We start from the raw sequence: 12,887 nt of genomic DNA, 5'->3' as shown, positions 1-12,887 counted from the left end.
GTGTTCAGGAGTGCAAACATGGAGAAGAAATGGCCCCTCACTTGATAAGCTTGTAGTCTAAACAAAGGAGTCAAAGAGGATAGAGGAAATAAAATATTTAAGTGGGATGATTTCTAGAGAAGCTTGTAAACATCATGTTAATTCCACTTTTATTATTGAAAAAAAAAAACATTGGAAAACTTATTATGAAAAATTTAAGGCAAATAAAAAGACAAAAGAAAAGCTAAGGCAGACTGCAAAATTAAAATGAAGATGATAGGCAAAAGTAGAAAAAGAGACATGAAGATGAAGCTGAAATAAAGTGACTTTAGAAAGAAGGAAAAGAATAATTGGGGAAGAAAATAATCAATCGAGATTATTATCAATCAAACAAAAATATTTTGAATAAAAAATTTATTACAGCACCACTACTTATCGCTCCATGTATTCTTGACTCTGCTCAAGAGGCTCACTAATCCTAAAATATTTATGGCTAGGGAGGCTGGAAGTCCAGAACAAGTAATTTCCTTAACATGTTTGATGATGCCACCAGCTGTAGACCTGTTCAGTGATGTCTTGCCTTCTAAAAATACCTCAGAGAAATTCCGTAACTTCATTGATTCTGTCTCCAGAAAGTCTGAATCTCAGATCTACTGCCCTAAATCCCTTCTTCTATCAGGAAGTTTGCAAGTGTCATTTTACTGCAAACAGTGTTATGAGCATCAAATCCAACATTGTTTCTAGTGTTCCAAAGTGACTGTCTTCCCTCTCAGCCGGGGCATCCCAAGAGTCATGTTATTTTCAGAATTCCTTGATCAATAAGACTCTTACCCCTAGTATTTTTGTTAAGTGAGTACTCCCAAGAACTGGTTTAGAAGTTCCTTTCACAAGAAGAAATTCAGTGCTATTCAATATCCCAATTTCTGGCTCCAGAACTGGAGGAAACTCAGATTTCTCTGAGATTTCCATCAAAGGGGAACAGTGAACCTCTCTCTCTGGGAATGGGTAAGCTCACCGCTAGTCACTGCACAGAGCTTCATAGGAGTGTAGTTAATATAACAGCACTTGGATTGGAATGCATTGCTGTAAAATGTTTTTGATCACCACAGAGTAGTTTAGGCTATGGTTTCTAATTACCATGTAAAATAATGCAAATGTGGATATGATTGGCCTCCCATGAGGGAATAGTATGATGAAAAACTTCCAAGAGAAACAGTGTGCTGTAGCTTACACATGAAGCTGCTTTTATTCACCTTTACACTTGATTTACATTTAACATTTTCCCTTGCCAGCTTAGTGGGTAGAGCAGCAACACAGACTGCATTTGGCTCTTCATGCTCAAAATGCCAGCAGACATTCAGGAGTCAAAAAAAGCTGCTCATACAAGCTCATATACTGGAGAAAATATTTCCAGTGGCATTTGAGGTGCTCTGTAAGAGTGAACAGAGTTAAAATGATCCAGCTCTCCCTTGGTTATGTTCCCAAAAAGGAATAAGAACAGCCTCTATGTCACATGCCTGGAAAAAAGTCTTCTCTGTGATGGTGGGTTTGCAGGTCAGGAGTCACCTTGAAAATATTTGTTCATATCCAAGCTCCTGGAGGGCCTGCTGACCACAAACTAACTGTTGGAGAGATGCTAATATGCAACCTACAGCTAAGTGTGCCCTAGTACATTTGTGGAGGAAGCTTTTCCATGGCATTTTTGTTCTGAAGTAATTTGATTTGTTTGTTTAAAGTTATGATGAGGGTGTTTTTGCCAGAAAGATCAGGTAGAAATAGCTGAGGAGATCAGTGCTACACAGGAGGCTGGCACAGGTAGTGCTCAGACAGATGTGATTGTGATTCACAGCCCAGGAAGACAGATGCAGACGTGCCAGGAATGGTGGAGCGTTCCCAGATCAGCTGTGTCTTCTGCCAGGAGAGGTTGATCTGACAGGAGTAATGCCCATCCAAGTCCAAAGCAAAGTCACTACAAATGTTCAGACAGGTGTCTGGAACACCAAAACACCCGATCTTCATGCCAATAATCCTACCAAAGGAGCTGAAGCCTCTAAGCTGGCATGTCTGCACTGCCCTTGAATAAAGCATGCATTTGGTGTTTGGAAGGGTGAGAGCATATCTTGGCTGTGCAGTTTGTCTGAGAATAGTCCATGTTGCCATTGTACAGAAAACTGGTAGGCTTCAGCAGAGAGGGGGCAGACAGTTTGGAAAGGAAAATGTAAAAGGGGAAAGTGTCTGGAAGGTTACAGTCAGGGTATTTCCTCCTTGACAATTTCCCTTCTATTCTTTTTTATATTTTATCACTGGGTAAGACTAGTCTTCTTTTCCACTCCCATCTTCATTACAAATACAGAAATCAAAATCAATGTTCTTCTGTGTTGAAGAACACCATTATAAAGGCCAAGAGGAAGAGATTTATATTGAGATTTCACAATAGTATTACAGGTATCAGTTTTGTGTTTACATGTTATAGTAGCATTTCAAGTTTAATGCATCAAATTTCAAACAGAAAAAACAGGTTTTAAGACAGTGAATCAAACACAATTCCAATTTGGTTGCAAATTATTTTAAAAATGGCTGCAATTTGCTAAATAATTTTCTGAGATTGCAGTTTTTTTGCCTTAAAAATGGAAAATAGTAAAGAAAACTTCCTGATTTGGGTTTTGTTTGGGTTTTTTAAGCAGAACATTTAAAACATTTTGGTATCACCAAAATTTACTGTAATTCTTTGTGGATTCATTAAAGTCATGATATTTTAAGGTACAGTAAGCTTTATATAGAACAGTTGATTACCAAGTCCTACAACATAAGGCCTTTCAGGACTAAATGGAAAAAAATTGAGGGTCTAAAGTTCTATATGGCCCACTCCTAGACTGAACTTGGAAAGTAAAACACAAATGAAAACACCCAAGCAGAGAAAGCACAGGACTGACAAATACAGATTTTTCACTCTTTCCAAAAACAAGCAGACTTGTAGGACTCCATGGAATATTCTCATAGTCTGGGTTGATATGAATGAGGCTGAGGCTTATTCAATGTAGTCTGGAAACACAGAAAAGTGACTGGAGTCTGCTCCTCCTCCCTTGTTTTTTATATAGTCTCCTATATCTGATTATTAGCCCCTTTACCTGCCTCCCTGCAGTCTTCATCCAGAGATGTGCAAGGCCAGGTTGGGTAGGGCTCTCAGCAATGTGGTCCAGTGCAAGATGTCCCTGCACACAGCAGGGTGCTTGGAACTAGGTGATCTTTAAGGTCCCTTCCATGAGTCCCAGACAAAGGAAAAAATACAACGGGAAGAACACAAGAGCAGGTGGATGTAAGTTGGCAACCCCTAAAATATAACTTTAAACCCTACAAATCTGATCTTAACCTTTACAGTGAATCCATGTCATTAAAATTAACTCTGAATGCTGGATCCTTCTTATATGCATGTAGCTTGCAGCTAAAACTCACATTTCATTATACTCAGCTTCTTGTACCTACATTTAATTAAAGATGAAAAATGATGTGATGTGTAAATATCCTTCAAAGGGCAGCATGTCATTGGAATCTGATGTGATAAAATTGGATTATAATTAAGGATAGTTATTTTTCCTTCTTGATAATTTTTCTGCTTATCTTCCTGGGAAAGGACTTCTCTCACCTTGAATACAACAGAGCCCCTGAATTTCCCTTTGATAACAATAACATTTGCACATGTACCACCAGAGGACACAACAGCGAAAGACCAAAGGTCCAGGACTCTAATTCATGACCGCTGGCAGATGCAGGCAGGAAAGTTAACGAGGTTACCAATCACAAGGACTGGGGCAGGTACTAAGCACAGTTTAGGTGTACATGCATCATCATCATCATCATCATCATCATCATCATCTAAGGCCTTCTATTGTTGTACACCACAGGCCTGTCACCACAGCATGAAATTGGCAGTGTTTCTGTCCTGAGTCATGACTGCGAGCCACAAGCAAACACATCTCCTGTGCAGAGATGTTGCTGTCTGGGTGATAACCTCTGGGAGGCACACATAGCTGAAAGCTGAGGAAAACAGCCTATACATCTCCCTTACAGTGAATTTGAAGAGTTCATGAACCATAACTCTTAGATGCAGTTCCCAGGTCAGCTACAGATATCCAGTGATATGCTGAACATATAATTCTTCTGCTCCAGTTGTCGTAGATGTAAAATTAGGCTTAACATTCATTTGTCTTGAAGGCAGATTAAAAGGTTAAAACTATTAATGTTTGCAGAGCTACTTGAGGAAAGTATTACAAACGTAACACACTACAGTATTACCTATGAGTCCTGAGAAAACATAGTGTCCTTTGTGCAAACTTATTTCCAAAAACTTTAGCAACACCAGATTCTTAGAAATCACTACCCTTTCTGAAATCACTGTGTCTCACACATCACAGTTATGAGTTGATCAAAAAGCAGAAGGAGACAAGTGAGCTAACCTAAGAGGATAGGGATAGGGTGGAATAGTCCTGATGCAGAACCAGTCTTTCAAAGAAGAAAAAAAGTCTGTCTCTTCTTTTCTAACTGCAGTGAAGAAACTTACAGAGGTTTTCCCTCAACTCCTGGACAAAATGCGCAGAGTAGAACAGAAGGCACCAGCAAACAATATTTCTTCCAGCATTCAGCGGATCAGAGAGTTAATTGCTCAAACCAGGAGTGTAGCAAGCAAGGTAAAACTTTTGGACTTCTGGGGATTTTGGTTACTAGTGCTAATAATCAAATCTTACTATAACCTCCATTTTCTTGGGCTATGCTAGAACCCAAACCTGGACATTGTCACCTCCCCAAAACCAAATGAACAAAGCACACTGGAGGTCATTAAACTCCTTATAGTTACTATTTGCAAGCCTTTGACTTTATCATAGTATTCATGGTAGACTATTGTTACTGCAGTAGCAATTTGACAACAAAGATTTGGGCACAATGCATAAGATGGCCAGAAAAACAAAACCTAATTACCTATAATTTGTAGGCAAATTACCTACAAAGCTAATTACCATGAGTAATAATTACAGCAATTTAATGGAAGCTTTTCTGAGATGACAGGATTTCTTTTCCTGTCTTTTGAATTAATTTTCTGCAGGGTAAGAGAATCCTTGGCTCACACATATTTAATAGTGAAAAAACCACTTTCATTACCATACATAAATAATGAGGGTTTTTTCTCTAACGAGAAAACCAAGGTCAAGTATATTTGAATTCATTCAGAGAAATAAAAAATTCAGTGTATTATTGTATGTTCACAGTGCTGGAATATAACTTGGAAAAATCAGTTTGTATGTAGTGCTTGACTGTTCTTTAAAATGTATTTTGTGATTCAGGTATACTGTGTTTAAACTTGAAAACATTACTTCAGTTATATTGAAAGCATTTTGAACTAAAATGAACAGTTTTACAATTTTTTTAACATCTCATAAATATCACTGTAGATTCAATGATATAACAGGATTACTCATGAATAGAAAATGGTTGCACTACTCCCAAAGCAAAGAAATAAATTATGAGCAGAAGTTTTATAGCTGTGCGAGAATTTCATTATGTTCCATACATAGTAATGTAGCCCTGATTCAACTATGCACACACCTATCTCCCACTAAAATGTAATTTTCTTTATGAATATGCTAAAGCAGAGTTCATTAGGACCTTTAATTAATTTTAAGATAACTTTCTCCATAATCTTTACAGTGTTTTTCAGGAAAGATTGTTTCAAACATACAATTTTACATGCCAATATATAGATGCCAGCTCCACTCTTGGAGTAAGCAAGGCTGCTGGCACAGTATTGTTACACACCTACCTTAAGTAACGACCCCAGGCAACAACAGGTGTCTCACTTTGTCCCTCTGCAACCACAGGTCCAAGTATCTATGATGTTTGAAGGCCAATCAGCTGTTGAAGTCAATCCAAAGATCAATGTGGAAGAACTGAAATCTTTCACTTCCATGAGCTTGTACATAAAGCTCCACAAAGAAAACCCACAACTGGCAGCCTCTCCGGACAGATTCATTTTGTACCTTGGAAACAAAAATGTAAGCGAATAGACCAGTTAACTATTATGCATATATTAAAAAAAAAAATTAAATCAGTTTGAAATTTATTTGCCCTCAGTTTTTCCTGTCACTGTTTCTTCATGTTTCAGAACTAAAGGTGTCTATTCTATGACCATCACTTATTTTGTGACAAGCAAAGAGCGAGGGTTCCTGAGACCCCTGTCCTTGAGACTTGTCACCCCAAACAATGAAGGATGCTCTCTAAAAAGCAAATTAGACTGCCTGGCAGTGTACTGCTTTGATTGTCACTGCTGCAAGCCACACTTGCTATCTCCTCTGCCAATACCGACATGCTCTTAAGCAGTCAATGTCACCTGCCTGGCTTCTGTGAGATATGCTTTAATAAGTTTATGCTGTTGACAGTGTCAATTCCAAATCTCTGAGTTCACAGGCCCACAAGATAAGCAGACTTCTTTATCTGTGGCTTGTGCTGCTGTTGTACACTCTGTACACTCTTGATCACTACTTTGAAATAGCTGTTCTTTAAACTGTGGTTCTGAAAAGAAAAAAAAATCACAACTCACAAGCCAGCTATTATTCTGGCAATCTATTACGTGGGAAGGTAAAGATCCAGGCTTTTATTTTTAAGCTTTCCTAAAAAAGAATGTCTACTGAATATAAATCAAGTGAAACGCCTCTTGGCAGAATATTTAATTGCAGCATAATACTTAGGCTTTAGACCGTTTCCTGCACATGGCGCTGCACACTAAATAATGATGAACAGCTTCCCATTGAACATGACTAATTCATGGTCAGCAGAGTCCTCATGACCTTGAATTTACCTCAGTAAAAATGGATATAAAGTAAAATATCAGAGACTTTTTTTCTGTACAGTTTTATGTGGTGAAAGCAACCAATTAGTGAATGAAGGTTTTGTTCCTATTTAAATAGCTTTCAGTAATATTTAAAAGTGTCATTCAGTTTTACCTGTATTCAGTCATTACCTTTACTTATGTCCTGCATTAAATCTCTTTCAATGCTGTATCTCTAACATGTCTCTCCGTTGGTATTTTAGGCTAAACATTACATCGGTCTTGCAATTAAAAATGACAATCTTGTGTACATTTATAATCTGGGGAGCCAAGACGTGGAGATACCTCTGGATGCCAAGCCAGTGAGCACCTGGCCTTCTCACTTCAGTATCATCAAAATTGAGAGGTAACGTGATAACATGTATTTCCCTAAAATCAAATAGTTAACAGGAAAAATCAAGCAGAAAAGGTTGTGTCAGAGCTGCCAATCAGGAATTTTCAGTGTCTGGTTCTAATCCTGCTAAAATAAATGGAAATTCTTCCTGCTTTTGAAGAGCCAAGACCAAAGGGGCCACAGGGAGGAAGAGATAATGTCTGTCGTCCCTCCCTTTTTCTACCTCCTGATTACTAGTCTTCTCCAAGGATATAAAACCCTTCCTGGTTTTAGTTACCCCATGAGTTGGAGGCTTGTTTGTTCTTTTGTAAGTCTGACCATCATAAAATTCTCTTCCCTTATAATTCTTTTCTGCAGGATTGGAAGACATGGCAAAATGTTTTTAACTGTGCCCAGTCTTAGCAGCACAGCTGAAGAAAAATTCATCAAAAAGGGAGAGGTTCTTGGTCCTGGCTCCCTTCTTAATTTGGAACCTGAAAATGCTGTTTTCTATGTTGGTGGAGTGCCTCCAGGCTTCAAGGTTGGTCAGATAAATATTCTCTATTCAAAATTAAATAGTGCAAACTAACCTTGCTGGACTTCCATTTAAACACAGAAATGGTAGATAAAGAAAAAGTCCTTATTTAGTCATTTATCATCTTAGAATTCTATCTTTTAGCCATGGTGAAGAAGTTTTGCCTGGCATATTTTGTCAAACAAGTATGATGATCAGGTTTCTGTGAGCTGCTGTTCATGTTTCCTGAAAAGTTCTAAAAGGAATGCTTGCTAGCTGTTAAATAGCATGTATAAAAAAAGGCCTGTTAGTCCAACCTGACTTGCAGGATACCAGTATTTTTCAATGATAATGAGTTCTTGGCACTTAGAATTTCTCTTTTACAATTGTCACAAAAATGAAAAGTAATATATTGTTAATATTAGGATCTTCCAGGAAATGAACAAGATAGTAATTTGTTTGAATTTAAATTATCACTGGTTTAAATCCAGACTTATAACAGCATGAAAAGTTGCCTAAGCAAAATGTGTGTGAAGACCTGTGTGAGACAGTAGCATCAGTCTAGTTCCTAATAGTCAGCATAAACTAGCACCTCAACTACCTGCTTCTGTGAAGATATCAGTTCCTCTTTTGGGATTTAAAAATTGCTATGAATAATCTTGGCTGTGAAAATTGCATGGCTGAATAAAAGCACACCTAGAAAGACCTAAGAGAATTCTAAGTTCTTTAAGCTAACTGTAGCAGGTTCTAAAAATATCCCAATACTGATCCACAATCAGCTGTCCTAAAAACATAAAAACACAGAAAGAGTAAATCAATACACTTATGCATTCCTGAGATTGGCATCATTATGACTACTAAATACATGCCATGTCAGGAATTTTGGATTGCTGAGTCCTGGGTGCAAACTGCCTGGGAATAGGAGTGAAGGCTGAATAACAGTTTCATACACACATGCACATACAAAAAGTCATCCAGCAAATGAACCCTCTAGGTCTGTTCCAGAGCATAGCAGAGGAAAAAGAAAAGAGGAGAATGAAGAAAAGTGGAAAGGAAAACAGGAAGAAAAGGATTCATGATATTGAAAGGCGTGTTTGATAGGCATATGGGTCCCTTCCCTCTTAGAAAAGACACCTCACATTTTTATTTATTAACATAGAGTTTGATTTGTTAAAAGCTTTTTTGCTTCCCTGTTACACATGAAATGCACCACTTAACCACTAGAAACTCTCATGTTTAACATCATTTCAAAGACTAGAAGAAACAAAGGAAAAAAAGAAAAAATAATTTACCAAATGTATCTGTGCTGCAGGTAAGAATGTAATTTTACAGCTACTTATATTCTGTATTGAAGTATTACTATGCTATTGTATCATAAAAAAATTAAAATAATGAGAAGATGAAGAAAAGCTATTATAGTGATCAAACTCTGAAGTACAAGAGGTGTTATTATTATCACACCTGTTCCACAAGCAAAATATTTTAATATAAAAAGAATGGTATAGATCTGTTAGCTTTATTCTTTTGTATTTTCCCCTTCACCAGTGTGGCTGTTTAAATTCCATTTGCAGTGACCTTTGTTAAAAGAAGAAGTCTCTACATCCTGCTAGCTGTTCAAAATAATACCTACTGAGGATTACCCAGTGACACAGATTTTGAATCCGTGTCTCCTAGGTTTAAAGAGCTCTCTCATTTCTCTCTCTTTAATTATGGTATGGAGTTCTTTTTTTAGCTGTGAAGGATATCTATGCATTCGATATGAAATATCCACTGGCTTATTCAAATACATTGAGTAAGCTCTATTATTAGTCAAATCTTAGCTTTTTTCCCTGTTTCCAAGCATGCTTCCATCAAAACTACGAAAGAAGTTTTTGCTTGCAGTTGCCTTACCCGGCCTAATTCTCTCACTGTGAGACCATTTTTGTGCTCCCTTTTTACTTACAGCCCAAAGGCCATATCATGGTAAGGGCTGTGAAGACTATTCTCAGCGGTATCAACCGTATTTTCTTTTGAAAATACGAATTGCACAGGGACAAAACTGACCCCAGGCACAAATGCTCTCACAACACCCAACTAAAGAGCGCCACCTTTCTCCTTTTAACCCTTCCTCGTCCTCTGCACAGCTCCCTCCTAGCCTAAACCTACCTGGCTTCATCGGCTGCCTGGAACTGGCTACCCTGAACGACGATGTGATCAGCCTGTACAACTTCAAGCACGTCTATAACATCGACACCACCACATCGCCACCTTGTGCCAGGTAGGGACAGTCCCATCCTCACTCCGCCGCTCCCGTTTCTCTCAAGTGCTGGTCCTGATGGCTCATTCCTGCTTCAGATTAGCGAACTGAAAGTGGTATTGAGCCGTCCCAGGAGGAACTCGGTCGCTCTTTGCTCCTAATTTTATTGACAAGTTTAATTTTTTTAAATTTATTTATTTATAAATACATGTATGGATGGAATTTGGACTCCTTATGAGTCCCTTTTAGCATGAGATACTCTATTATTTTCCTGCTGTCTCCACTAGCTATCTCACAATCTTGGTCATGTCTTCATAAAGGACACTGCCACATTAGCTGGGGCTTGTTCCAGGCTTCCTCCTTACCCCACTGGCTTGCCTAGGACAGAGCTCCTCCTGACCCGAATCACGTTGCTCCAAACGATACAGCCACAGCCAGTCAGCTCTAGTAGGCCTGATAACCTTTAGTGTAGCCCCATCCCCAGCTAGGAAAGCTTATACAGAACTTTCTTCCTGCCATACACTTCAAGCCACCACAGATATTCTTTTCACAAACTGGGAAATGCAGTTCCTAAAGTAGAAGCTGCAGCATTCGTTTAGCACAGACACAGCAGGCATTTTGCTCACACTACAGGCAGCAACAGTGGAACCCTGCTCTGGAAAGAAAAGGAGAGTAATTTGCAGCATGCACTGGGAAGAAATGCAGGAAGTATTGGGATAGAGAAAATTAGCTTCCCACACCATTCCCAGAACGAGTGCAAGCTGATGCTCTCCTCTACAGAGATACCAGAGATACTTGGAGAATTCAAATGGATTTCTGCACAAACTGGGAAAGCTCTTAAGAGACATATATGTATATCCTAATAATGAGGAAGTGCTGAGGGCCTATCACTTTACCAGGATGAGCAAAGAATTTTCCTGAGCTCTACATAAAGCACAGGATAAAAGCACAGTGTAATGATGTAGTTTCATCTTCAAAGCTAAACATTATTTCTCAGGAAAAAAAAAATCCAGAAAAAATTGAAAGGAAGTCATCAGTCTCACCATGCCAGGCAGAAGCAGAAGTTCAGAACAATAATTTCAATAAAGTATATAAAGACATTTAAGTTCCCCTAAATTAAAATGGGTACTTGCCAACTAATCCTTCCCTGCTTGATTTTTCTATAGAGATAAGTTGGCTTTCACTCAGAGCCGGGCTGTGAGCTATTTCTTTGATGGCTCTGGCTATGCCTTGGCCAGAAACATTGAGAGAAGGGGAAAATTCAGCCAGGTGACACGATTTGACATTGAAGTTCGAACACCTACAGACAATGGATTGATCCTGCTGATGATTAATGGGGTGAGTACCAAGACCTGCTGGTACCCTTTATCCATTGGCACTACTAGTTCCCCAGTACCTAGAATATCTTGGAAAATCCAAACTGTTTATGTCCTCACATTTAACTTCTGGGAAGAGGAAATACTTTGTGTTTGTCTGGTGCATGTATACATTAGGAGGGAACTGGAACTTGCTCTGCAAAGGCCTCAGGAAGCCAAGGCCCTGAGCTGGATTCTGCTTCTATCCAGAGACAGCCAGGACTTCAAACTGGTCATATCCTAGTGATGATACTTCAAGATGGACTCCAGTTAAGCCCAGTTGTTGTACTTTTATTTAAATGTGAATGCTCAATCAAAGCTATGGGAAATTTCTGTGAAGTAACTCCCAAAAAGCAGCCACTCTGTGGTAGCTGTCATTTTTATAACTGTGCCTCACAGTGTACTAGCATTAAATATTTAAGTTACTGAAAATAGAAAGCAGTCCAAATAAAAAGGCTTGATGTCAAGAGCTTTTCTGTAGTTTGAGAGTGATGCAATCTCTATAATTTTGAAGACATGAAAATATCCTCTGAAGACAAACTTTTTTTTTTTTTTTTTTTTTTTGGTCTTTGGGCATTTTCACATCAAGCTTATGAGTTCTGTGTGGATTACAACCTAGAAAAGCCACAGAAAACATTTTTCTATGCAGATGCAGAGATGCAGTCAACAGACAGACACTTGTCTAGACACCTACATGTAACACTGCTTTAAGCATTTAGAAGGAAAAAAAAACCCTGTCATTAGAAGAGCTACTCTCTAGTTTGCCTATAGAATAACTTCCAGAAGAGGGCTGTGGGAAGCAAATTGCTCTGCAGCATAGCATGCTACCACTAACCTTCATTCTTAGGAGGTTTTGACTAAGCAGCTGCTGTTAAAAGTTTAAGAACCTTTATTGCAGAGCGCTTATTTTTCTTTAAAGCAAAAGCACCTAGAGGTTTCCTGGAGATCTATGTACTTTGTATTTGTCAGTGGAATCTGCAATCAAGTTGGATATCAGCTGTGGGAGACCATGCCTGCTCACAAGCACTTTTAGAAAAGCGTGGTAGTCCATTCTTCAATTCTGCAAAGACAGCTCATAAATACTCTGAATGTAATCCTTGCTTCATTTTCAAGTTTATGCTGTTCAGAACAAACCCAGGCTGCAGTTTCATTTAGGTGCTAGATTAAAACCTACTCTTACTTCTTTAAGTAGTGACTTCTGAAAGCAAGCTCATTTATGTCAAAGACAACAGTTCTTGCTTGGCCTGCAGTAGTGTTTTGAGAATTATTGTTCCCATTTTTCCATTATCCATGAACACTAGGAGAGAAGGCAAAACATTGGCATTGGAAGCATTAACCCAGATGCACATTTGCAATAAAGGTTTGTTTCTGTTTCTTTATGCTTAATTTCGGAACAAGACTAATTCTAGGGCGCAGATCTTCATTTCAAGCACTCCCTAAAGACTTTCTAAAGTACAGCTCCTATTTATAAAATTTAGGTCACCCAGCCACAGAACAGAAACTGAATCATAAAGTAGGAACAGTCAGAAATTCTAGAAAGCAAATACATAGTAAATACACTCTAGCTATTGCTATTATTTCAGTAAATACATCAGTGCTGATCAGGGCTGTGA

General features: G+C 38.5%; 1 protein-coding gene across 1 annotated transcript in view; it reads left to right on the top strand.

Annotated features, from left to right (window-relative positions):
- Nucleotides 1-12,887, top strand: part of LAMA4 (laminin subunit alpha 4) — a 96,818-nt gene that overhangs the window by 60,455 nt on the left and 23,476 nt on the right. The window contains exons 18-23 of the mRNA XM_021555532.4: nt 4,525-4,664; nt 5,850-6,023; nt 7,060-7,202; nt 7,548-7,710; nt 9,807-9,940; nt 11,086-11,257. Coding sequence (XP_021411207.2) covers nt 4,525-4,664; nt 5,850-6,023; nt 7,060-7,202; nt 7,548-7,710; nt 9,807-9,940; nt 11,086-11,257 — 926 coding nt within the window. The remainder of the gene's footprint in view (nt 1-4,524; nt 4,665-5,849; nt 6,024-7,059; nt 7,203-7,547; nt 7,711-9,806; nt 9,941-11,085; nt 11,258-12,887) is intronic.

The sequence above is a fragment of the Lonchura striata genome, chromosome 3 (assembly GCF_050655825.1).
Source record: "Lonchura striata isolate lonStrDom1 chromosome 3, ASM5065582v1, whole genome shotgun sequence".
Classification (NCBI taxonomy): Eukaryota; Metazoa; Chordata; class Aves; order Passeriformes; family Estrildidae; genus Lonchura; species Lonchura striata.
The sequence above is the reverse complement of the archived record's forward strand: the minus strand, read 5'-3'. Positions and strand labels throughout refer to the sequence as shown.